The sequence below is a fragment of the Chionomys nivalis genome, chromosome 2, assembly GCF_950005125.1.
Source record: "Chionomys nivalis chromosome 2, mChiNiv1.1, whole genome shotgun sequence".
NCBI classification, from domain to species: Eukaryota; Metazoa; Chordata; class Mammalia; order Rodentia; family Cricetidae; genus Chionomys; species Chionomys nivalis.
Window position 1 is genome coordinate 80,835,484 of NC_080087.1, and position 26,869 is coordinate 80,862,352.

General features: G+C 45.0%; 1 protein-coding gene across 1 annotated transcript; it reads left to right on the forward strand.

Annotated features, from left to right (window-relative positions):
* The first annotated feature begins 961 nt into the window (after window positions 1-961).
* On the forward strand, window positions 962-23,845 carry LOC130864486 (cytochrome P450 2B1-like). The gene is made up of 9 exons (XM_057754949.1): window positions 962-1,141; window positions 7,643-7,805; window positions 7,940-8,089; window positions 10,030-10,190; window positions 11,528-11,704; window positions 12,148-12,289; window positions 14,058-14,245; window positions 14,413-14,554; window positions 23,413-23,845. The coding sequence occupies exons 1-9, from the start codon at window positions 971-973 to the stop codon at window positions 23,592-23,594; spliced, it is 1,476 nt and encodes a 491-aa protein (XP_057610932.1). The 5' UTR covers window positions 962-970; the 3' UTR covers window positions 23,595-23,845.
* The last annotated feature ends 3,024 nt before the right edge of the window (window positions 23,846-26,869 follow it).

Below are 26,869 nucleotides of genomic sequence, written 5' to 3' on the forward strand. Positions count from 1 at the left end.
TTAGGGAGAGGTGGGTCAGGGGGAAGACCAGAGAGGTTCAGGGGCTGTGAGACAGCCAGGAGGGGGAGTGATCAGCAGTCACAGTGATCAGAGACCCAGAGGTTTCAACTGCTCCTCTTACAGGCTGGAGCCGCTCTCTCCACCTGACTGCTGACACTCACATCTCCTATCTCCCTACTTCTCCACTTTCTCCCATCTGTGGTTGACACAGGCCAGAGAGTGACATGGGGACTCTGGAAAAATCACATCAGCACTGGGGTTGGGCTATGTGCAAACACACAGAGAGTCACAAGGTAACACAGAATTGTACTCCTGTCACTCAAGTCACACGCAAAAATAAGAACAAACAGAGTAGATTCTCAATGCAAGGATGTATTTGTGAGCCACATGTGGTGGCTCACACCTTTAATCTCAATATTCAGGAGGCAGAGGCAGATGGTTTTCTGAGTTGGAGGCCAGCCTGGTCTACAGAGTGCGTTTCAGGACAGCCATGGTTACACAGAGAAACCCTGTCTTGAAATACCAATACAGACACACCACGACCACCACCATCACCACCACCACAACAACATGCACACACAAATCTAGAGAAACACACAAAAGCACAGATATGCACACTCACATAAGAAATAACCCTTCACATATGCAGCACACAGTCAGTTTACGCCAGTGTAAATATACAGGGAAAGCTGAGCTGACATGCGTGCATAAACCCCTGAAATCAAGATGCTTGACTCACTATATTCTTTTGTCCTAAGTACCTGTTTTGCTGTCCTTGCCAGCATCTACGGAACAGGGACTGAGCAGGTCACCGACAGCCCAAGCAGGAAGTATGGGTGCTAACACTATGGGACAATGATGAGATAGGAGGCAGAAATAACTGAAGTTGCTCAACTGGGTGGAGATTCAGGTCCAGCATAAAAGTCCTGCTGGAGTGTGCAATCAAGTGGATGGTACTCAGACCAGGACCATGGAGACCAGTGTCGTGCTTCTCCTTGTTCTTCTCGTGAGCTTCTTACTGCTCCTGGTCAGGGGCCACCCAAAGGCTCGTGGACATCTCCCTCCAGGACCTTGTCCCCTGCCCCTCTTGGGGAACCTTCTGCAGATGGACAGAGGAGGCCTCCTCAACTCCTTCATGCAGGTGAGACACACACAAGGTCTGTGCCCTATGGCCTAGCCCTGTGTTTGCTCCTGGAGGTCACTCAGTGGGAGAAGCAAGGGACTCCTTCCACGCAGTAGGTTCAGGTGGGAAGTTTGCTGAGTGGAAGGTGAGGTGCTGATTGGTGACAGATGGTGCGCAGGTCGGTTGACATGTTGGAATTGGGTGCGGCTCTGTGCTTGTAATGTGAAGAGTCGAGGTGTTGAGATGTGTGCCAAGGGCTTACAATTTTCCTCTTTGGTCCAGAAGAGAAAGAAAAATGTCAGATGTAGCAGTAGATTAGATTTGCTTCTGCCAGCACAAGGGATTAGCATTAGCCTGCTGTGTTCAGGAACAAAGGGGAGGAGAGGCAGGTCAGGAGGTGGGGTAGGTAGGGAATGCTTATTTTTACGTTTTTATAACACATGGAGCATTCAAGGAGCTGACCCTGACACCATTTTTTACAGTCCTCACAAGAGAGATTTCATCTTTAATTACCACTTTATTAGTAACCACTTCGCATTCTTGGCCCGACTTCCCTTTTAGAAAGCTGATTTAGTGGCAAAAATTCTGTTACCCCTTGGATTTTTAAGATATCACCCACCTGGACCATTGGTATATTGATTTGAATTTTAAAATTTGAGACAATTTCATTTTGGGGAGGCAGGGGGAATAAGATCATTTTCCTTTTCTCAGGCTAATAATCCTTTTGAGCTAACATCTCATGTGCTGGATTGACAGATGTGTGGTACATCTGACCATAAGTGTTTTTCAAATGTGCTTCACACATGCCAGACAGTTCCACTTAGCATCCTATCCAATATTTTTGTATTCTCTGAAAATCTAATTCCTTCCTTATTTTGCTGTCCACGTCTCTGTGTCTAAAGGTCATTCCTACTTAGAGGTAATTATGGTTGCTTGAGTAAGTATGGATGTAGGAGATATTTACTGTCATGTGAGCAACTTATGAACAGCTACATTACTGAAGAAAGTGGCACCTCCCCCAGCACCCTTACGCCCAGAACTCACAGTGAGGTTTGGTGACATCCTGTCATGATAGCACGACATGCTGCATCTTTTCCCTGTAGGGACAGTCATCATGTCATGTGCAAACAAGGTTCCCAGGGGCTAGGTGATGTGCACTGGTCAGGGAATTCCTGCCCTCTACAGAGCTCCTTAAAGAACCGTTCAAATCAACGATCCAATGTTTGTGGCAATGTCAGGAGCCAAGCTGCCTTCCTTGGCCTTCAGAAGCTGAGAGTCTGTTTGCAGATATAGAATGAACTCATAAAAATTAATTTGACAAATTATCTGCTCACCTGGGTGATATTGGATACAAGCAAAGCAATAGGAATTTTATGATTGGTTGGGAGTTCAAACAAACTCATGTAAGTAGCAGGATTTGAAGAAATCACAAAGACTTTCTAAAATGATGACATTCTAGAAAAAGCCATTCCTGAGCTGCAGCTGGTGCTAGGGGAAGAGAGGAACCAGGTGGATGAGGTCACAGTGTGTCAGGGGAGAGGCAGGCATTGAATCTTCAGGTCATGGGGATGAACTGGCTTAAGTATGCTAAGGACAGTATAAACTGAAGTGATTCAATTAAGCAGGCAAGAGAGAGTGTCCTCATGTCTTTATAGGTTTTCTGTTGCTGCCACAAAAGTCCAGAGGCTAAGTTCTTTATAAATTAAAGGCTTATCCAGCTCGTAATTGAGAGATTTGACTGTCTAAAATCAAGCAGCCAATTCTTCCAACCTCTGATAGGGACCCTTCTTGTGTGTCACAATACAGTAGAGGACAGAAAAACCGGTCACATGCAGTAGATGCTAACCATACGGGTTGGCCTTGTTTTATAATAATCCATTCTCTGAGAACCCAGCCCTTTCTGTGAGACCAGCATTAACCTATTCTGTGGATCTGCCCTGAAGACCCATTGCCTCTCATTAGGCTCCAGATCCCGAGGGCTCTGTCACCTTTCAACACAAGCACATCAGGGACCTAGCTTCGAGCAGAGAGTGCACAGAGGACACTTTAATCATGTTCAAGGCACAGCATATAGAACAGGCAATAAGAAAGAACAGGTGGTCCAGACAGATACTTCTGGATGCCAAGTGGTGGTGATATCTTGTGGTGAACCCCAGACACAACCAGCTCGGCTCTCTTGAGTGTGTCGTGGATGAGCCTGGAGCCTGACTCAAATCCAGCTGCTAAAGGCTGTGTCAGCTCCATAAGTCCAAACCATGTGCAGATGCATATGAGACAGCAGCTGGCAAGCCCTCCGAGTGGTTTTTGGAAGCTTCTCTGGTAGCTCAAGAAGCTGAGACCTCTTCTAGGCAGCTGTGTTGTAAGATGGTTGTGTGCGCTTTAGTCATGGTGTATCTGTTACAAAGACTGGGGTCTTAATGATGACATTCTTTTGGCCAGTGGTAGAGACACAAAGAGGAGCTGGACCCTCCATGCTTAAAATCACCAGGATTCTTTGGTGTCATAATAACACTTCATTTTTCTTTAATAAATAAACTCTGTGTTATGGTGTTACTATTATGGGGAGTGTTATTTCGGTATCATTTTAAACATAAGTATTTTTCTAAGCATGTGCTACATCACATCCTTTTTATTGGGTGCTGGGAATAAATCACACATGCCACACAAGCACTCTGCCAAGCAAATGCATCCTCAGCCCAGAGAGGAGGGACCTTTAGCATGTACCTCCCCGACTTTCTTTTGTTCTCCTCTGCTCTTCCTTTACTTATCATCACCATCTTGGCCATCACTCTTGCCTCCTCCTTTCTTCTTCTGAGATCTGCCTTATGAATGGATCAATGTATCTGTCACAGCAGTGGGTTTATCATCAAAGTGAGTTTAGCCCCTTCTTTCTTAGATTCATGCTTTGTTGCCTTTTCTTTTAACATGGATAACATGGTAAGAAACTCCTTTCAGATGCATGCCATCCTAAAAATGCCCGGTCTCAAAAAATGTAAGAAATGATCTGTGATCTCTATAAAGTGCCTCTTCTTGACATTTGGAAAATGAGCTGAGACGGAAGATGAGGTTCAGCTTGGGGAAGGTTCACAGGCACAGGAACAGACAGTGAGAGGAGAGGCCGAGATCTGGTGCATACAGATCTGCAGCTCCCAAGTCTCTGAAATGTTCTGGGAATAAAGCCACTTCATGATGTAACTACCACTGAAACTTTTCAGAACTAGGTTAAGAGTTCAGGCCACCTCTTTTGTAAATAGGCATACAGAAATTGACAAAAACTTATGAGCATTTTCCAGGTCTTGTGACACACACATGATCCCAGCACTTGGGAGGTGGAGGCAGGAGGATCAGGAGTTCAAGGTCGTCTTTTAGGTACAGAGAGAACTTGAGACCAGCTTGGGATAAAAGATCCCTTCTCAGAATAAAACAATCCACAATAAAATTGAGAATTCTTGGACTTGTTCCAGGTCTTTCTTGGCCATCTAGTCACCCAGTGTGCTTTGACTAGTGGAAAGAGAAGAGCTGAACACTTGTGTGACCTGGTTTAGGGGAAGAGGATTGGTACAAATTCTTCTCCATTCATCAATGTCAGAGAGATGTGGGATTGTGCCTCAGTTTTGCGTGTTCTTGAATATTGCCTTTCTCTTCTGGTGACTACAAGGATACAGGGCTCCCAAGGGTGTGACAATCGTGTTTATTAAATGACAACTTGATTGCCCACACATTCACTTATTTACCAAATCACTGATAGTTTATTAGGTCCCGTTGTCCTGGGGAACATTCTATCTATGACATCTCAGAAGCAGATAAGGTCACTATGCCTATGGAGCATTACACTGGCAGTGACAGACAGACACAGAGGATGGACGGGAGCAATGAATCAAACAAAGCAGCATGGTGTTTCAGCAAATAGTGGGAGTTTGTGACACAATGTCTTGCTTTGCTTGTGAACAAAAACTCTGAGAGACACAGATAGTGGCACCGAGGGAGGCAGGTGCTGCAGAAAGGACCTGAAGAAGAACAGGGTCAGGGAGCAACATGGGGCTGGTGTTAAAGAGGAACAAGGAGGAATGGAGCAGCAGAGGACTGATGGGATCCAGTCAGGTACAGCAGTGCAATCATGGAAGGGACCTTGATCTTATTTTCAGCAGCAAGGGTACAGTGAGGGGCTTAGGGAAGGTTCGGGGTATTAAGTAAGGAATGTTTCAGTGAATGCTGTGACTTGGGTTGTGGTGAAATTGTTCTTATGGATGTAAGAGCAGAAGTAGGGAACCAGGAGGGGGCTTGCAGAGGGCAGTGCATAGCATTTTATTTTATTTTATTTTATTATATTTTATTGGTTTTTCAAGACAGGGTTTCTCTGTAGCTTTGGTGCCTGTCCCGGAACTAGCTCTTGTAGACAACTCATAGAGATCTGCCTGCCTCTGCTTCCCAAGTGCTGGGATTAAAGGCAGTGCATAGCATTTTATTTTATTTTATTTTTTATTTTTATTTTTGGATTTTTCGAGACAAGGTTTCTCCGTAGTTTTCGGTTCCTGTACTGGAGCTAGCTCTTGTAGACCAGGCTGGCCTCGAACTCACAGCGATCCGCCTGCCTCTGCGTCCCGAGTGCTGGGATTAAAGGCATGCACCACCACCCGCCCGGCTAGTGCATAGCATTTTAAAGTAACCTTAACTCTAACTTCTAAAACTTGCAAATTTCTGAGTGTGTTGGTCTGTATGTCTGTCTGTGTGAGTATATTTCTAACTGTGTGCACACACCTGTTCATGGGGGCAGAGGCCAAGAGGAGGGTGCCAGGTGTCCTCCTCCATCAATTCTGCCTATTACTTTGAGGCAGGATCCCTCCCTGAAACTGGGTCTGGAGGTCAACAAGTCCCAGAAATCCTATCTTCACTGTCAAACACTGCTCAGAAGTCATAGGTATGCATGAATACCCTGTCTTGTTATATTGGTGCTGAGATCCGAACCCTGGTCATCACAACTGTGGCCAAGTTCTCTTATCTGTTGTGCCCAAATTACAGTGTTTACAAATGATCTGTATCATATCGTCTGTCTGTCTATCCATTCATCCATCTACCTACTTATTTACTTATCCATTCATCCATCCACCCATCCACCCACCCTCTGTTATTTTTGTTTTCATCATCATCATTGTGTGTGTTTGTGTGTGTGTTTGTGTGTGTTTAAGTGGTCCTTATGCATGTCTGATACCTGAAGAAGCTAGAGGACGTCAAATCCCACGAAGCTGGCATTACAGGCAAGTTGTTAGCTATCTGACATGGGAGGCGGGACTAAACTCTCTGCAATAAAGACAGTGCTCTCAACCACTGAGCCACTTCTCCAGCTCCAACTATTAAATTTTGAGTTAAGATATGATTTAAGTGGGTCATGTCTCAAAAAGCATACCTCAATAAATTTGAAAGAAGCACAGATTCTTATCATTGATGTGCAGACCAGCTAACATCAAGACTGGTCCCTGTCTCAGCCCCTTGTAGTCACTGCCTTCCGACTGTCCTGACACACCATCAACCACACCTGTGTTTGAACATCAGTTAGGTGCAGCAGATAGAATCCAAGCTTGTTTTTGTGTCAACATTGAGTTGGCAAATTTCATCTCCATTGTTAATCTCATCTGAGGATTGTTAGTTCATTGTTGCATAAGAATCAGTAGGGTGACCCCAATCTAAAAACATAAATACATCAACATCAAACATGTACAGAGCTTTATCTTGGCATTGTCCCCAAACAACACTGGGCACTGACTATTTTCATAGCCTTTCAATTCTATTAGCTGCAGTACAATCTAGAGGGAGCAAAGGTTACAAGAGGATGGGGGGGGGGTTGTTTGCAAACTCCTCACCATGCTCCTCAAGGGCTCTCAGCACTGCAGGGTTGTCATGTTCCTGGGACCAGTTCCCTGTAGATGCCCTGATGGTTGCATTGCCAGGCATTTTTCCAAGTGTCCATACTGCAGTGGTCACATTCAGGACCACTACTAGGTGACTATCACTTTCCTTCCCATGTAACCCAGTGGGTGGGTCAGGGCTGTTCTCTATGATGGTGTCAGGAGGCATTGGACAGCCTTGGTGACAGAAAGCACGGTTCTTGATTGAGAGTCCAGAGATAAACTATTGGCATGTAACTACATGTGTATCTGCATCCATATCTATATCTATCTTTTTTTTTTTTTTTGGAGATAGAGTCATGTGTAGCTGAAGTTGTCTTCAATTTGGATGTGTAGCCAAGGATAACTATTGATTCTCTGGTCTCTGTCTCCCTAGTGCCAGGATTAAAAACAAGTGTTGTCCTGTCCCCCTACTCAACAGGGCTGGTGTACTGATTAGGAAATCCAGCCAACCAGTGCAGACCTGAATGTCTGGTGAATTAACCCTTCACCTCTCAGGTTCTCAAAGGGAAGGGTGGCTAGGGGAGGGGTACCCATTTACCAATCTATGTGTGTTTCACAGGGTAACAACGTCTGCACTGACTAACCACAATCCTGGTGTGATTATCCTTGGCAGCTTCGAGAAAAATACGGAGATGTGTTCACAGTGTACCTGGGACCGAGGCCTGTGATCATGCTGTGTGGGACAGAGGCCATAAGGGAAGCTCTGGTGGACCAAGCTGAGGCTTTCTCTGGCCGGGGGACAGTTGCTGTGGTTGAGCCAATTGTACAGGGATATGGTGAGACATGGGACAGGATGGAGTGGAGGATGTGGTCCAGGAAGTTGTGTGAGAGGTGGAACCAAAGATGTGGGGAAGGACTCGGGGCTTTTGAACTTCCGTTGTAACCCATCAAGTTTCCCCTATGTTCTTAGGTGTCATCTTTGCCAATGGGGAACGCTGGAAGGCCCTTCGGCGATTCTCTCTGGCCACCATGAGAGACTTTGGGATGGGGAAGAGGACTGTGGAGGAGCGGATTCAGGAGGAGGCCCGATGTCTGGTGGAGGAGCTGCGGAAATCCCAGGGTGAGTTCCAAAGAATGGGCAGAAAGAAACATGGTGACACAGGGACTTGAGTGCATAGCCTAACAAAGAGAAACAGTGTAGAGAAACAGACAGACAGACAGACAGACAGACAGACACACACACACACACACACATACACACACACACAGAGACAATGTATGGGGAGAATGTGATAAGGGCAGAGGTGGGAAAACAAGGGCAGGGAAAGGAATGTCAGATATATTGTGTCTAAATCAACTCAGAAATATGTACTGACCATAGTCGTCACTTCTCTTCAGAAAATCAATCTGTGAATTAATTTTCTGTCAACTAAAGACTGGTGCACACTTGTCCTCTCCGAGCTCAGAAGGTGAGGCAAGATGCTCATATGTTCAAGGCCAGTCCTGTCTATGTTTTCAGGTCCTGTCTTACAATGTGCAATGTGGCTGTGGCTGGTTGTAGAGCTTCTAGGACCATATGACTGGGCATGGTCCTGCATGTTTGTAATGCCGGCACACCAGTGGTAAAGGCAGGAGACTGAGAGTTCCCAGGTTCTCTTCTATTGCCCATAGAGTTCAAAGCCACTTTGACTCAACCATTGTAGTTGCTCCCTATCCCTGCCTTCTACCCCCATGGTCTTATTAAAGACAAATGCGGAATCTAGATCCAACGGGATGGAGCAGGAGGACCTGTAGACATGGTCTAAGCAGGGAAATGTGTTTTCTTCCTTGTGAATGTGCTGGTGAGCAGAGTGGACACAGAGGCTCATGAGAGTTTGACTTTGGCAGAACTCAAAAGAACCCTAGGCAATTTAAGGTTTGATATAACAAGGGCACATTGGTGACAAGACCGTTGTTTGAACCTCCACATTTTTTTTTCTTCGAGACAGGCTTTCTCTGCAGCTTTGTTTCCTGTCCCGGAATTAGCCCTTGTAGACCAGGCTGGCCTCGAACTCACAGAGATCTGCCTGCCTCTGCCTCCCGAGTGCTGAGATTAAAGGCGTGTGCCACCACCGCCCGGCTGCACCTTCACTTCTTTACACAGGGTATTTGTCATCTCTTATGGACCTTTCTCAGGAGATCTGAGAGGTCTGTAAGGAAGGGGGAGGGAAGAAAGTTGCAGAGGTTGAGAAGAATTAACTGGAGAAAGAAGTGAGAGATGGAAGGACCCAGAGGAAGAGAAGTGAGCCCCAAGGCTGAGAGTGAAGCTCTTGAGCCCCAGGGAAGGATCCACACAGGATCAAAGACCACAGACAAGCCAGCTGAGGGTGAAGGGCAACAGCGGCCCCAATACTGTTAGACTGACAACAGTTCTCCAACACCAGGGTCCATGACTGAACCTGGCACACAGAGGCAGCAGGGACTGATGGCTTCTAGAACACCACAGAGCTCAGAAGAGAACTGAGGGATGGAGGAAGTCAGAGAAGGGATGGAGGAATTCAGAGGAGGGATGGAGGAAGCCAGAGAAGGGATGGAGGAAGTCAGAGGAGAAATGGAGGAAGACTAGAAGATGTGCATGGACTGTGCAGGACTTGGAAATTCACACAGCCATCCCTGAATCCTTCTCTGCACCATTCACTCTAGGGAGAGTTAGCTATCAGCTCAGAGTCAGGATGCTGTCCTAGGAGGAGGAGCAGTGTGGAGGCTGACTACACACACTCCACCTCTTGGTCTCAGCATCCTAGCTTCAGTCATGATTAGCTGAGATTCCTGGGTGAAGGTGCCTCCCTTCTGTGTATATGAATAGCAGCTCATAATCTCTATACTACTGAGGGGAGTTAAATAAAAGGATTCGTGCATCTCTGAGTGCAGACTCATATGGGCATCATATGTGCAAAGGTGGTAGCAGCTGTTCCTGTTCATTGAGTGATGAGTGAGGGGTTCAGCTTTACAGAGATGGGGCCGAAGGCAAATGTTCCCTGGTTCTATATACCCTGTCTCTTGTTCTACATCCTCCTCCAGGTGCACCCCTGGACCCCACCTTCCTCTTCCAGTGCATCACAGCCAATATCATCTGCTCCATTGTTTTTGGAGAGCGCTTTGATTACAAAGACCGCCAGTTCCTGCGCCTGCTGGACCTGTTCTATCAGACCTTCTCACTCATCAGCTCATTCTCCAGCCAGGTCAGTAGGTGGGGAGAGAGGAGCATCCAAGGCAGAAGAAAGAAGACACTGCTAGGTGGGTGAAAAAAGGAGCATCTTGGAGCTGAAGAAAGACAGAGACAATTTCGAGAGGCAAAGAGGTTGCGAACAGGTGGGAGATAGGATGGGGAGCAGGGCAGAGATGGAAATGCAGAAATACAGAGTCAATCACACCTGCACGAAATGGTGATGTGGGGACTGCAGCTGTAGCTCTGAGGGTAGAGGACTTGGTTTTCATGCATGAGGTCCTCATTGCGTTTCCTGAGTGTGGTGGCACACCACTCATGCAATTCCAGAACATGGAGGCAGGGAGATGATAAATTCAGGGTGATCCTTTGCTATACTGAGTTTAAGGCCACTCAGGCAAGTATGAGACCTTGTATGCATAAGCAAAACCCCAAATTAAAATACACAATGACAATTCAGCACAGGGTATTGGGAGAGAGAGCAGAGGAGAGGAAAATGGAGACACAGAGTGCAAGGCCAGGGTGAGAGGCAGGTTTAGAGAGAAAGCTCAGAACATGCATGTGTGTAGAGTGTATACATATGAGAGAGATGTGTATATTTGTGTGTGCATTTTGTGCACTTATCCCTTTAACATGGGGACCTAGGGCATGAGGTGGTTTGAGTGAGATTGGCCCACATAGGGTAGTGTATTTGCATGATTGAAGAGCTGTTTGTAAGGATTAGGATTTGTGTCCTCATTGGAGAAGATGTGTTGCTAGGGGTGAACTTTGAGTTTCCAAATCCAATGCAACGTCAGTGTTCCCTCTAGTTCTACCAGTCTGTCTGTATACCATGGTGTCGATCTCAGACACATGCCCTTCTGCTTGTATATCATGATGTCAGCTCTCAGGCTCATGCCTGTCTGCATGGCTATCATGATGTCAGCTCTCAGACACATGCCTGTCTGCATGTAATCATGATGCCAGCTTTAGACACATGCCTGTCTGCATGGCTATCATGATGTCAGCTCTCAGACACATGCCCTTCTGCATGGCTATCATGATGTCAGCTCTCAGACACATGCCCTTCTGCATGTACATCTTGTTGCCAGTTCTGAGGTACGTGTCTGTCTACATGGATATCACGATGAAAGCTCTCAGGCACATACCAGGCCTGTCTGCTTCCTACCATGACAATAATAGACTAACTTCTGATACTGTAGGCAAGTCATCAAAAATGCTTTTTTTTGTAAGAGTTGCCTTGGCTGTGGCATCTCTTCTCTGGGTATGGTGCAGCAATGGAACACCAAGAGCACTTCCACTTCCTGTGACCTAAAAGCTCAAGAGAACCTCCTGGGCCCTTCTTTCTTGCAGGTGTTTGAGCTCTTCTCTGGTTTCCTGAAGTACTTTCCTGGTGCCCACAAGCAAATCTTCAAAAACGTGCAAGAAATCCTTGACTACATCGGCCACAATGTGGAGAAGCACCGGACAACCTTGGACCCCAGCAATCCAAGAGACTTCATCGATACCTACCTTCTACGCATGGAGAAGGTAAGTCCTGCGTGAATGAGAGGGGATGGCTGAGAGTGAAGGCTGAGGATGTGAGCAGTGGAAAAGGGGGCAGAGGATGGGGAGGAGAGACAGGAAATGCAGTGTAGGAGATGCAGAAGTGTCTGGAAAATGATGAAAATAAAAGGAAGAGAAAATGTGATAGGGAGAAAGAAGGCTGGGGAAGAAACAGGGCAAAGGACAAAAAGCAGGAAAGACCACAGAGGAAGAAAGAGCCCAGGAGACAAACCATTATAAACTACCAGAGAGCACAGTAGAGACAGAAGACAGAACAGACAGAGATCAAGCAATATTATTAAGGACCGAGAAATGTCATGTGATCAACATAATGTGAGACAGAAGGACAGTTCCCAGGATGTGGGTTATTCTCCCTGTAAGGCTCTAGTTACCACTGACCCTCCCTTCTCTCTCCCATCTGGAACCAGGAGAAGTCCAAACAACACACGGAGTTCCATCACCAGAACCTCATGATCTCCGTGCTGTCTCTCTTCTTTGCTGGCACCGAGACCAGCAGCACCACGCTCCGCTATGGCTTTCTTCTCATGCTCAAATATCCCCATGTTGCAGGTGAACCACAGATGGCCAGTTGGGGAATCTTCTAGCTCCCTATTGGCTGGGAAGTTTGTGTGGATGAGAGAGCCATGGACCTCTTATATCTGGAGCGCTGAAGGCTTTGGATTAATTCTAAACCAGGGCAATGCTGTGGGTGGTGCATGAATGAACACTCAGCTGGCCTGTTTTCCATTGTTTTCACCTATCAAGTAATGATTGATCCGCTCATCCTTCTGTCTGTCCGTCCATCCATCCATCCTTCCCTCCTTCTTTCCTTCTGTCTTTACATCCTTCTACTCATTTGTCTTTCTCTTGGTCCACCTCTTTTTCCGTTTACCCATTCTGTTCATTTCCCATCCATCTGGTATCCATCCAACAATTATCCATCCCTCTAACAACTATTTACCCACTCATGTATTCCTCTGCCCATCTTCTCTGTATCCAGAGATTATTCATCCTTGATTCTTTCATCTCTGCTTCACATAAGGGCACATATTTCAATCATTTGTTTGGATGAATCAGCCTGTGAGTTTTATTCTTTGATCAGATCTAGTTGAGTGGGCTATCTATCATTGATTCATTGGTCATTCCTTAATTCTACTAACTGACCTTTGAATTCACCCTTCGTGTGTCCATTTATCCATTTCATAAATCACTCATTTATTTGTGACTTATTCATCATTCAAAACACCTACCCGTTTATTCCTATATTTTCTTGTTTATTCTTTGATATATTTGCTTAATTTTTGGTTAGTTGTACTCATTGATATATTTGTCTATGAACCATTTGTTGACTCTTTAATTCGTTAATACAGTGAGTGAGAAATGGAATATGGACATCCAGTTTTGCTTTGCTCATTTCACTCACTCAGCAATCTTTTCTTTATTAACCAACTCATCCATTGCTTGGCTGACTTACACACACACATTCTAAGAATCTGAAATCGATGTGATGTTGTGAGTGTGTCTGTGCAGTTCATGTGTGGAGGTGGGAGGACATCTTTGTGCAGTTGGGTCTCTACTGCACATTCACACGGGTTCTGATGTCAAAGCCAGGCTGTCAGGATGGAAATCAATGCATTTGCTGACTGAGCCATTTTATTGGCCAAAATATTCACCAAAGTATTCATATTTAGTATTCAATTATACATAAATTAATTTACTTTCCTTTTATTCCTGAGGATATAGTCTCAGGTTATTAGTCTGGATTTTCACAATTATTTTTAGTAGTATGCATTGTTGTTTTATCTGTATATATGTCTGTGTGAGGGGGTCGGATTCCCTGGACCTGGAATCACAGTGTGAGTTGCCATGTGAGTGCTGGGGATTGAACCCCGGTCCTCTGAATGAGCGACTGGTGCTCTTAACCACTGAGAAATCTCTCCAGCTCCCTGAATTTTAAAATATAAATTCCAATCAAAGATGTGTGTGTGTGTGTGTGTTATGCAGGAACACAAATTATATCATTATATGTCAAATATGGAGAATTCTTACCATCTCTTTCTCCAGCCTTCCCTCACACTGATAGGTGAAAAGAGCCCTTTGCTGTGGATTTTCCTTTTCTTTCTGTTATGAGCAAGGTTGGAGCTTTGTAGAGAGTCTCTAACATAGTCGTGGCTGGAGAGAAGCGCTGGTGTGCGTGCCCTAGAGTACTCTGTGTCTTTCTCAGCAGAGTCTCCTGGCTCTGCACTGTTCCTAATCTATTGGCTCACAGAAAACAGGGTCACTGTGCATTGCTTCTGTGAAGGAACAGATATTCTATGTTGTCTCCCTTTCTGTGCAGAGAAAGTCCAAAAGGAGATCGATCAGGTGATCGGCTCACACCGCCCACCAACCCTTGATGACCGCACCAAAATGCCTTACACTGAGGCCGTCATCCATGAGATTCAGAGATTTGCAGATCTTGTCCCGATTGGAGTACCGCACAAAGTCACCAAAGACACTTTGTTCCAAGGGTACCTGCTCCCCAAGGTGAGACCATCTGTGATTCCACATCTCTATGACATGGTCATCCTCCACTCTTTCAGTACCACCCTAGTCCTGTTTGTGGTTTCCCAGCATTCTGTGGTTCCCTAAGGACTGTCTGCACATGGGAGTCAGGGTATGCTAATATCATTGCCTCTCACAATGTCTCCTAGAACACTGAAGTGTACCCCATCCTGAGTGCAGCTCTCCATGACCCACGGTACTTTGAACAACCAGATGCCTTCAATCCTGACCACTTCCTGGATGCCAGTGGGACTCTGAAGAAAAATGAAGCTTTTATGCCCTTTTCCATAGGTGAGAGGGACCTGTGCTTCCTTTCCCAGACACTAGAGGGCAGGCTCACCCTCCAGGATACAGGACTAGGTCCATGATTACTTAGTGTATTCTGGCTGCCAAATTTACCTGAACCCATCACTTTCAACCTGGTTCCTGTCCCATGAAGGGACTATTGACTTAAGGAGAATTCTACTGAGGAGGATTTTGGAGAGGTATTTAAAAGCCTTTAAACTCGAGCAATTAATTTTCTTTCCAAATTTATTTTTAGGGGAAAATCTTTTTTAAACAAGTGAAAACATTTGTCTTTATGCCTGACTAAATGCCTACCAGAAGAGAGTAAAGGATGTTCACAGAGAACAAAATGGATTAAATGCACAAGGTCTTTCTCGCCCCTGCCAACAATAAACAACAGATTAATTAAATGAGGGGATGGGATCACAGATATTCCCAGGTCAGGATGTCCAAGATAATTTTAAAGCCAATGTAGTAATTCCCACGTAAAGCCCTCAAAAGAGCAGAAGAGAGTTTCCCCACTGTGCAAAGTGCGGTGACGAAAATCCGTCAATTCTTTCTCAGTTACATCAAAGCCACCCAGAGTGTTCCTCTTCCTGTTAGACTTCTGCTATTTACCCCGCCCCCCCCTTTATTAAGAATAGATTCTTTCCTCAGACAAATTACTGATACAGTTTTCCTTTCCCTCTACTCCTCAGAGTCTCCCCCTGGATCCACTTCTTTCTGTCTTTCATTAGAAAAGAACAGGCTTCTAAGAGATAACAACCAAACAACAAAACAAGACATCATTTAAACAAAAAACGTCCTATTGATGCGCAATACAAACCAACAGAAGTAGAGCCCAAGAGAAGGCACGAGAACCAGAGACCCACTCATTCGCACACTCAGGAATCCATGGAAACACTAAACTGAAAGCTTTAAGATAAGCACAGAGGACCTGGTGCAGACCCAAGCAGGCCCTGTGCCTGCTGCCTCAGTCTGAGTTCATATGAGCTTTGCTCAGTTGGTTCAGAGCCTTGTTCTCTTGGAGTCCTGCATCCCCTCCGACTCTTAGCCTCTGTCTGCCTCCTCTTCCTCTGGGTGCTCTGAGCTCTGAGGGGAGGGTTTTGACAAAGACATTCCAAGTAGAGCGCTGTGTTCCAAGATTTCTCTCTCTGTGAAATGTCTGGCTGTGTCTCTCTGAATCTGTTCCCATCTGTTGCAGGGGGAAGTTTTTCTGAAGATGGCTGAATAAGGAGGGATCTGATCTATGAGTGTAGCAGAATATCTTCAGGGGTCATTTTGTTGTTACTTTTTTTTTCTTTTCAGATCTTGTAGCATTTGGTTTTATCTTATATCTCTGAGCTAGTTAGTCTCTGGCTCTTGGTCACCAAAACAGTGTCACATATTCAAAGCAGATATTGATTGAATAGTTACTCCAACAATGTGCCACAATTCAGCCCTAGCGTATCCTGCAGACAAGACAGCATTGTTAATCAAAAGTTTTGTCCCTGGGTTGATGTAGATACTTCTCTTTTAGTAGCCAATAGAATACCTTCCCATACCAAAGATGCTAGAACTTGGGGGTGAATGTTCTAGTAGGCACAAGAACAACAGGTCAATGTGCTGTGTGGATGTTGTCTTCTAGACCTGCTGTCAGTTTGTGGAATCAACCTACTGTCTTGACAACAGCCTTGGATTGTTTGGCATTTTCCATGGGACCCCTTTGGCCAACAATTCAATTGAATGTAACTCATCCTGGTACTAGAAGCTTTGTTTACTGACAATATCTGACCAGTTGGAGCTATGTCTCCCTCATTATTAGGAGACTTCATTCGGATCGTCTTCATATAGTTTAGGAAGTTTCTACTATACTAGGTTTCCACACCAGCACTCAATGCCCCTCAATTCTAGCTGTCTCTCTCCACACTCTATCCCTCAAGCCCATATCTCATCCCACCTGAACCTTCCATTTCTGTCCCCTCTGATGCCCCTCGTCCACCCATGAACTCTATTCTGTTTTTCCCTCCCAGGGAGATCCATGTCTTTTTCCTAGTCCTCTTGTCTGTGTCGAACCGTTCTGGGTCTATGGATTGTAGCTGGTTATCATTTATTTAATGTCTAATATCCACATATAATTAAATACATGCCATGTTTATCTTTCTGGGTCTGGGTTGCCTCACTCAGGATTTTTTTCTAGTTCCACCCATTTGCCTGAAAATTTCGTGATGCCGTTTTTTAAAACATTTAATAATATTTTATATAAATGTATCACATCTTCTTTATCCTTCTGTTGAGGAACATGTAGTTTGTTTCCAATTCTGACTACTATGAGTAGAGCAACAATGAACATGGTGAGCAAGTGTTTGTGCAGTAGGATTAAGTGTCCTTTGGGTATATGCCTAAGAGCAGTATCGCTGGGTCTAGAAGTAGATCGATTCCTAACTTTCTGGGAACTGCCACACTGATTTCCATAGTGACTGTGTACATTTGTACTCCTAGCAGCAATGAAGAAGTGTTCCCCTTGCTCCACATTCTCGACAGCATGAGTGGTCACTGTGTTACTGATCTTAGTCATTCTGATAGGTAAAGAAAGACTCTCAAAGTTATTTTGATTTACCTTTCCCTGATGGTTAAGGGTGTTGAATACTAAGTGTTTCATGAGAATTCTGTTTAGGTCTAACCCCATTTTAATTCGGTTTTCAATTTTTTAACCTAATTTCTTGAGTTCGATATATAATTTGGATATTAGTCCCGTACTGGATGTGAAATTGCTAAAAAAATCTTTCCCATTCTGTAGGCTGCCACTTTTTCCAAATGATGGTGTCCTTTGCCTTGCCAAAGCTTTTCAGTTTCATGAGATCCCATTTATGAATTGTTGACCTTAGTGTCTGTGCTATTGGTTCTCTGTACAGGAAGTTGGCATCTGTGCCAATGAGGTCAAGGCTGCTCCCCCACTTTCTTTTCTGTTGCTTCAATGTATCTGGGTTTATTTATTATTTAGTGTTTCTTTTTCTTTCATTTTTCAAGACAGGGTTCTCTGTGAAGCAGTCTTGGCGGTCCTGGAACTCACTCTGTAGACCAGTCTGGCCTTGAACTCATAGAGATCCACCTGCCTCTGCCTCCTGAGTTTGGGTATTAAAGGCATGTGACACCACTGCCTATCAGTGTATCTGGTTTTATGTTGAGAATTTGGATTCATTTCAAGTTGAGTTTTGTGCAGGGTAGTAAGTATGGATCTATTTGCATCCTTCCACATTCAGCCATCCAATTTGACTAGCACCATGTCGGGGTCTGGTGCTAGCCCGTACCATAAATTATTTCTCTCTACCACACTCCAACATAAATTCTCTCTGGACCTGCGTGGATGCGTGGGAATAAAGACACAACTCACATGGCTTTATCGGGAGGGAGATTGTCAGTGGTCCCTCATGAAGTCCTGAGTTCACATCCTAAAGAATTCCTCCCCAAAACAGCTTTTATACCCAAACATAAACTGAGTGGGAAATACATCAGCATTCTGTCTCCTAGGTAACCAGGTGAATGGCATTTTGTCAAGTCTGCATCTACCTGTCTGCTGTGTATGCTAGCTGTTATGTAGGCTTGAATTAGCATCTCTGTCAGGCATCTCCCAAATTACAGAGAAAGCAGCAACAACATCCTGACCATTTGTTAGGGCAATGATGGCCTGTCTGTAGGGCTACCTCAGGTGTGGCCTATGTCTACCATACCATATAGAAATATGGGCATACAGCACCATTTGTTGAGGCTGCTGTCTGTTTTTTCCAGTTTTTTCTTGCTTCTTTTTTGAAGCTCACTTCAGGCCCCCTTTTCCCTCTCCAAACCCAGCTTCTGAGCAAGGCCAGCACAGGCCTCCCACTCCTCCCCCTGAGATGCTCAAAACCAACCCTACAGGATATTGAAGACCTGGACCCTAACCTGCCATGAGATTTCTCTTCTGCTTTCTTTCTCCAAGAATCACCAGGGAGTTAATATGCTTTGCTTATTAAACTTGGTCTTATCAATTTGGCTTGATTGGGTTACTGTGTCGGCAGAGAGACTTAATATTGGGGTATGGAAACCTTACACATAGGTGTGTGATTTCTGTCTGAGTCTTCAATTTGGTTCCATTGATCAACATGTCTTTTTATGACAATATCATGCTGTTTTTATTCCTACAACTCTGTAGTACAACTTGAAATAAGAAATGATGAGATCTCCAGCAATTCTTTAATTGTTTAGAATTATGTTAGCTATCCTGTGTTGTTGTTGTTGTTGTGTATGTGTGTGCTTCTCTATGAAGCTGAGAACTGTCTTTCAAGATCTATGACGAATTCCCTTGGAATTTTAATGGGGACAGGATTGAATCTGTAGATTTCATTTGGAAGGATGTTGTTTTTACTATGCTAATCTTACTGATTCACCAGCATGGGATCTTTCCATCTTCTCATGTCTTCTCCAAACTTTCTTTAAAGACTTGAAGGTTTTATTGTGCAAGCCTTTCACTTGCTTGGTTAGAGTAACCCCGGGATATTTATATTATGTGAAGCTATTGTGAAGGTGTTGTTTCTTTGGGTTCTTTTTCAGTCTGTTTGTCATTTGTATGTAGCAGGGCTACTGGTTTTTGTGAGTTAATTTTGTCCTTAGTTATTTTGCTGAAAATGTTTATTACTGTAGGAATTTTCCAGTGGAATTTTCTCTCTCTCCCTCCCTCCCTCCTTTCCTCTTTTTCTCCATCATTCCCTCCTTCCCTCCCTCCTCCTCCTTCTCCTCCTCCTCCTCCTCCTCCTCCTCTCTCTCTCTCTCTCTCTCTCTCTCTCTCTCTCTCACACACACACACACACACACACAAACATAAAATCGTATCATCTACAGATAAGGATACTTTCCTTTCATCCTTTTCAATTTGTATACCCTTGACCTCCTTCAGTTGTCTTATTCCTCTAGCTAAGCCTTCAGGTAATATATTGAATAGGTGTGGAGCTAGTAGACAACCTTGTCTTGTTCTGAATTTTGGTGAAATTGCTTTGATTTCCTCTCTATTTAATTTGATGCTGGCTGTAGGCTTCCCATGAACTGCCTTCATTATGTTTAGGTATGTGTTTTGTATCTCTAATTTCTCCCGGACTTTGTCATGAAGAGGCATTGGTTATTGTCAAAGACTGCATCTAATGAGATGACCATAGAGTTTTTCTTTCTTTTAGTTTGTTTCTATGGTGGATTACATTTATTAATATTGTATATATTGAAACATCTCTGGGTCTCCAGGATGAAAGCTACTTGATCATAGTGCATGACCTTTTTGATGCATTCTTGGATTTGGTTTGCAAGTATTTTGTTGAGTATTTTTGCATCTCTAAGGGATATTGATCTGTAATTCTCTTTCTTTGCTGATTCTTTATGTGGTTTGCGTATCAGAGTAACTGCGGCCTCATAAGATGAAATGGATAATGTTCCCTCTGTTTCTATTATGTAGAATAATTTATAAGTATTGACATGAACTCTTCTTTGAAAGTCTAATAGAATTCTGTGCTAAAACCATCTATCTCTGTGCTTTCTTTGTGGGAAGGTGGGAGAAGCAGTCTATTTTACTAGGGATTCTAGGTCTGTTTAATTTACGTGTGAGCATGAGGGAGATGGAGTATGTCCTGACACACTTGTCTGTTTGCATTAAATACTCTGACGGCTGTTTTAAATTGTAAGAGACATCAAAATTAGTAGCATGTATTTGAGCCAAGAACCCATTCATAATGGATAATCCCCTGAACCAGATAAAGTTCAGTTACAGCACCCATCAGTGTCAGCACACAGTGTCTGTAGACCAGAGGGCACTGGGCATGGACACACAGCTTGATGGGTGCCAGCTCTTTTTGTGGCCTTACTTGGCTATGCTGTTGTAGTTGGTAGCATGGGGTAGTTAACTGCTGTGAGTGGTTGAGATTTGTTCTTTCTTGAAAGAATATAATCTCAAGTTAGTGTGTGGTTCAATTGTCTGTTGTGTTTGTTTAATTTGTTACATACAGAAGCTGCCTCTAGCCAAATATAATCCAGTTGAATGGACTCTATGGGATGTAAACATGGAATCTTTGTGCTCAGGTTTCTTATCTTTTATAGAAAGAGAGGTTCTAGAGATAATTCCTTAGTCTTTATTTGTCCCCTCCATCTTCATGCTAGGGGTGGAGCCCAGAGCTGTGTGTTATCACGTTAATCGAGTTCTCTTCCAAAGAGCACACACCTCCGACTCCCCCTTGTGCATCCTAGAAGATGCTGTCCTGCTGAGCATGCCTGTCCTCATCCCTTCACTGAGAGATTTTAGACAAGTGTTCTCCTGCTGAGCCATGTCTCAGCAAAGAATTGTCTAGTTCCAAGTGACTTCAATCACCTTTGGCTCCTGAAATGTCCATATAATAGTCCCAAGTCTAGAAAGGCAGGAATGTGGAGAAGAAGGACAAAGACAAGTAAACAACAGAGAGGTAAGGACGTCAAGACAGATTCCAATAAAGAGAGGCACACAGAGACATAAGGAAGCTGCAACAGGAGGAGATGTGTGGTAGGAATCAGAGCATGGACAGGAGAGAGAAGAAGAAGGGTGAGGAACTGGAGGGAAAGGAGGAATAAGACAGGAAGAGAGGAAGAGCAGGGAAAAGGAAGTGAGAGAGACACAACTGGAAATAGACAGAGGAACATGAGGGAAAGCTCAGGAGGAACATATGACAAGGTGTCCTTAGACAGAATGGGGAGGGGCTAAGAGGTATCTAGGGAATTTATAAAAACACAAGAGGGTGGAATAGATCAAAGGACACATAGCAGTGATAGGCATAGGTTCATGTAGGCTGACATTGGCAGAGAGAAGAGGGTGGTGAGAGGGAGAGAGAACATGCCAAAATATGTTACAGCTAAAGAGACATGAACAGTGTTTAAATCACCAGCTCCAGGCATGGGGACTTTGTGGGTTTTTTTTTTTTTTTTGGATTTTTGAGACAGGATTTCTCCGTAGCTTTTTTGGTTCCTGTCCTGGAACTAGCTCTTGTAGACCAGGCTGGCCTCGAACTCACAGAGATCTGCCTGCCTCTGCCTCCCGAGTGTTGGGATTAAAGGCTTGTGCCACCACCGCTTGGCGGGAACTTAGTGTTGAAAGTGAGATAAGTCATTAAAAGCTGCTCTGGAAAATTCTGTGTCACAAAACCAGTTCTAGGAGAACCAGAGAGCTACTCCATGAATTTCCAAACTCATGTCACCTAAACTGTGGAAAGGAGGTGCCACAAGGGACAGGGTACTTCCCCTAAATACTCCTGCACAGGCATAGTTTCCCAACAACTGGAGGTCACTGGGGTTGCTGGGAATCCATCATCCACCTGGAAGCCTGAGGCAGCCAGTTGCAGAGTAAGAATAACTGAGGCACAGGGCAGGTGGTGGAGCCTCTGCCTGGGCTTTCAGGCTCCCTTTCTCTGTGCTGATCCATGCCCGAGTACATAAACTGACAAGGGCTCCTTATACCCCTGAGAATCTGGTGGGTACCATGGAGCCCTCATCATGTGCTCCTGCCCATTCTCAATTGTATGAACAATTAATTGTGTTTGGGGATTTGTTGACGTTCTTTGATTTCAAGCTGTAGAAGCATAGGGCAGAGAGAAAGAGAGAAAGGGGGTAGGCATGAGTGGTAGAGAGGACAGAGAAAGGGGAGAGACAGAGAACGCTTGGTGTCCAGTCCATCATCTGCCCGCCCTGGTCTCCCAAGTGCTGCACTTGCAGGCATGTGCCTCTGTGTCTGGCTCATATCATATCTGGCCCTTAATATCATCCAGTTGTTGATCTAAGAACCCTTGTAAACAGCACCTTCACCCTCAGGGCAGCCAATGAGATGGGGACCAATGCCCTCACATGAGAAAGGAGGGAACACTAAAGATGCTGTATTATAGATGTGTAGACATAAACAGTTCATTCCTACTCTAAGTAGGTCCTTATGTTTCTGGATAAAGGACTCTGGCAATCTCACAAAATTTGTCAGAAGTGACCAAGGGACATCCACCAATAAACTGCACACATGTTACAATTTATTTATTCATTGTATACATGGTTGTATGCATATACATATGTGCTGTAGTGTGTGTGTGTGTGTGTATGTTTATTGTTATGCCCAGATCTGCTAAGTCCCCTAAAAACCAACAAGGAGATTGAGTCCCATATGTAAAAACAAAGGGCCTTTATTTTATACAAATTTGCAATGTATTTGGAATAATAGGAGAGCCCCGAGCTCAGAGTTGGGTTTTTATAGTAGTAAAGGTGGGGGTGAGGGGTTTCTAAGGTTCAGGACCCCTGATTGGCTGACATTTGTCTAGGGGTGTCCTGGTGAATGTGCGCTGGCAGGTGATCCTATCTACCATGGTTGGAACCTAAGGAATTTCCTGGGTGGTGCCTAGGTAATCTCAGTTTGTGGCCCTCCGTAACCAGGTATTGCCTCAGGGTAAACTACTGAGACTCAGGCCTCTATTAAGTTTATCACGACTGGGTCCTACACTGGCAGCTGATAATGGTTGGAAGTTAAGAACTCCCTTTGGGTGGTGTGTCCCTATTAAGCTTATCATGACTGAGCCCTACATTTATGTCAGAGGACAGCTAGCGGGAGTTTGTTCTCCCCTTCTAGTATGTGGGTTAGGGGACTGAACTCAAGTACTCAGGATTGATGGCAGGTGGTGGTCTCACTGGCCCTTGCACCAATTCTTTAAGGTTTTGGGAATCTCTTAACGTTCTCACTTGAGTTACAGGAGAGTGTCAAACTCATTCTTATCCATTGCAATGGGAGAGTTGTCTGGGTTTGGGGAAAAGACAGTCCAAAAGCTATACACTGCCCTGGTGCTCACATGACTCATTCTCTGTGCCCACAGGAAAGCGCATTTGTCTTGGCGAAGGAATTGCCCGCAACGAATTGTTCCTTTTCTTCACCACCATTCTCCAGAACTTCTCTGTGTCCAGTCCTGTGCCTCCTAAAGACATTGACCTCAGGCCCAAGGAGAGTGGCTTCGGCAAAATGCCCCCAACATACCAGATCCGTTTCTTGGCCTGCTGACTGGGCTGAGGTGGCCAGGTGTCCCTACTCCTGTTGAGAATGGCCCCATCTTTCTTCCTCTGTGAGACCTGCTGCAAACCAGGCCGTAGGTCACTGCTCAAACCCGTCCACCTTACTGCAGCTCCTGCAAAGCTCAGAGGTGTGTTGTTATGCCCTGAGTGTTATTCTTTTGGTCTCTGCTCACTTTAAGGGACAAGTCACACCCATTCCCCACGACCTCTGACCTCTCGTCGCCTTCTTGAATCTCTCTTACTGTCCTCTCTTGGCCTGTGCACACGTGTCTCTCTGTCTCTCTGTCCCTCTCTCTCTCTCTCCTTTCTCTTCTGTTTCTCTCTCTCCTTTAAGTAATAAATGTTCAGTTTTATGCCTATGTACTGTGTCTCGTAAGCCTTTTACCTGCCGCCTGCTCACCTGCCTGCCTGAGTGGTTCTCACAGCCACATGGTGGGACCAGCCCACCTGGGATGAGCCACCGCTTGTAAACCCCCCTGGGGGATCTCACAGCTCGAAGAGCCAGCTGCCTGCCCTGGCATGTGTCTGCTGCTCGCCACTGGGAATCTGCACCGCTCTGGCAACCGTCTCTGCTGGGCTAGTGGCTGCTCTGTGAGCCCGCGGGGGCACGCCAGGACTTTAAAATACCAAGACTGAGACTGGCACTGGAGAAATCAGTCAATGTCTTGCTTGATGTGTGAACAGAGAGACTTCTAGAGGCCACATCTCATGCTGAGTCAGTTCCCTGTTGCTCCTAACACCACAGGCCCCATGTATCAGCTTCCGGTGCTCTATGATCTACACCAATGGACTCTGTATTTGGTCTGAATTCTGTGTCTATGAACTTGCCTAATATGTATGGTTCACATAAACAGAGTCACATAGTATGTGATCTTTGGTGTCTGGAATCTTTTTACTTCACACAGTATTATCTAGGTTCCTGTACTTTTCAGGCCACAGTCAAACACCTTCATGTGCTTTTATCCTTTCTTAGCATCCTCTCTATGGGCAGAGGCCTCCTCAGTTGATACACCCTGAGCTATGTGATTCTGAACACTGATCTCAGGTTCACTTACCAATAATTTCATTAGCCAAGGTTCTATAAAAGAACAGTACTGATAGAATTAATCAATCTGTCTGTATATCTGCATCTATCTATCTATCTATCTATCTATCTATCTATCTATCTATCTATCTATCTATCTATCTATCTATGGTATATATTAGACTGGCTTACAATCAGTGGCAGGTTAGTGCAACAATGACTGTCCTGTAATGGAAAGGCTGAGAATTTGGTAGTTGTCCATGCTAGAGTATGTAAGCCTCAGCTGTCCCACACGGTGCTGCGGTCTTGGAAGATGCCTGGAGAGGTGATGGTTTTCAGTCTCTGTTGAAATCCAGAAGAATTTGGATTTCATTCCAGCAACAGCAAATGTTAGATGAACTCGAGTGAAGATAGGCAGGCAAAATCAACAACTTTTGGCCCTGGTTCCAGTTCAAGTCAGCCTCTGTGTCTCCAATATCCAGACAAAGGCAAGATGTTGTATGCGAGTAGAATAGCTTCAGTCTCTCTGTCTGCGTCTGTTTCTGTGTCTGTCTCTCTGTCCCTCTCTCTGTTCTTTCTCTGCTACTGCCATGTGATCTGTAATAAGTTCCCATATCAAAAATGCAGCCCAAACTATAAAGAATTTTAGACAAGGAACAAAATGGTGAGTTTTATCACATGGCAACCTCACTACTGATACTGATTTTCTGCATTAGTTGCTTTGTCTGTCACTGTGGCTAAATATCTGCTCAGAAGCAAGTGTGAAGGATTTGTTTAGGGTCAGTTTCAAGACAGGAAGGCGGGGCAACTGGGGTCCTAGGTTTGCTGTGTGAGCATGTGGCAGGTGAGAGGGGAGAGAGAAGGGTGTGAGGGAAAGGTTCCCTCAAGTAACTTCCTACCAAGTTTGAGAACATCCTAAAATACTATTGGTTAGAGATCATGCATTCAAACATATGGAGTCGTGGGAGGTCCTTCACATTCAACCACGACACTATGTGACTGGATTGACGTCATTGTCATAGGAGCAGGTCCTCTATGGGAGTGTCCAGTTTCCTTTTCAGCTCTCCCAGTCTTAGGTGCACTTGTTTGCCCCCTGACATGTTATAATGCAGCAGCAAATGTCTCACCAGACACCAGAGCGGTGTTCTGGGAAATAACTGCTTCCAGAAGCACAATGTAAAATATCTCCTAATTATAATTTCCTGCTCTCTGGCACTCTGCCTCAGTAGGAAAACAGAGTTAGACAGTCTCAGTACCCTGAAGCTCTGAGTCCACAGGGGATAGAGACCCCGTTAGGGAGAGGTGGGTCAGGGGGAAGGCCAGAGAGGTTCAGGGGCTGTGAGACAGCCAGGAGGGGGAAGTGATCAGCAGTCACAGTGATCAGAGACCCAGAGGCTCCAACTGGTCTTCTGCCAGGCTGGAGCCGCTCTCTCCACCTGACTGCTGACACTCACACCCCCTATCTCCCTACTTCTCCACTTTCTCCCATCTGTGGTTGACACAGGCCAGAGAGTGACATGGGGACTCTGGAGAAATCACATCAGCACTGGGGTTGGGCTATGTACAAACACACAGTCACACAGTAACACACAACTGTACTCCTGTCACTCAAGTCACGCGCAAAAATAAGAACAAACAGAATAGATTCCCAATGCAAGGATGTACTTGTGAGCCACATGTGGTGGCTCACACCTTTAATCTCAATATTCAGGAGGCAGAGACAGATGGTTTTCTGAGTTGGAGGCCAGCCTGGTCTACAGAGTGCGTTTCAGGACAGCCATGGTTACACAGAGAAACCCTGTCTTGAAAAACCAACCAATACAGACACACCACCATCACCACCACCACCACTACCACCACCACCACTACCACCACCACCACAACAACAACAACATGCACACACAAATCTAGAGAAACACACAAAAGCACAGACATGCACACTCACATAAGAAATATCCCTTCACATATATAGAACACAGTCAGTTCATGCCTGTGTAAATATACAGAGAAAGTTGAGCTGACATGCGTGCATAAACCCCTGAAATCAAGATGCTTGACTCACTATATTCTTTTGTCCTAAGTACCTGTTTTGCTGTCCTTGCCAGAATCCTCGGAACAGGGACTGAGCAGGTCACCGACAGCCCAAGCAGGAAGTATGGGTGCTAACACTATGGGACAATGATGAGATAGGAGGCAGAAATAACTGAAGTTGCTCAACTGGGTGGAGATTCAGCTCCAGC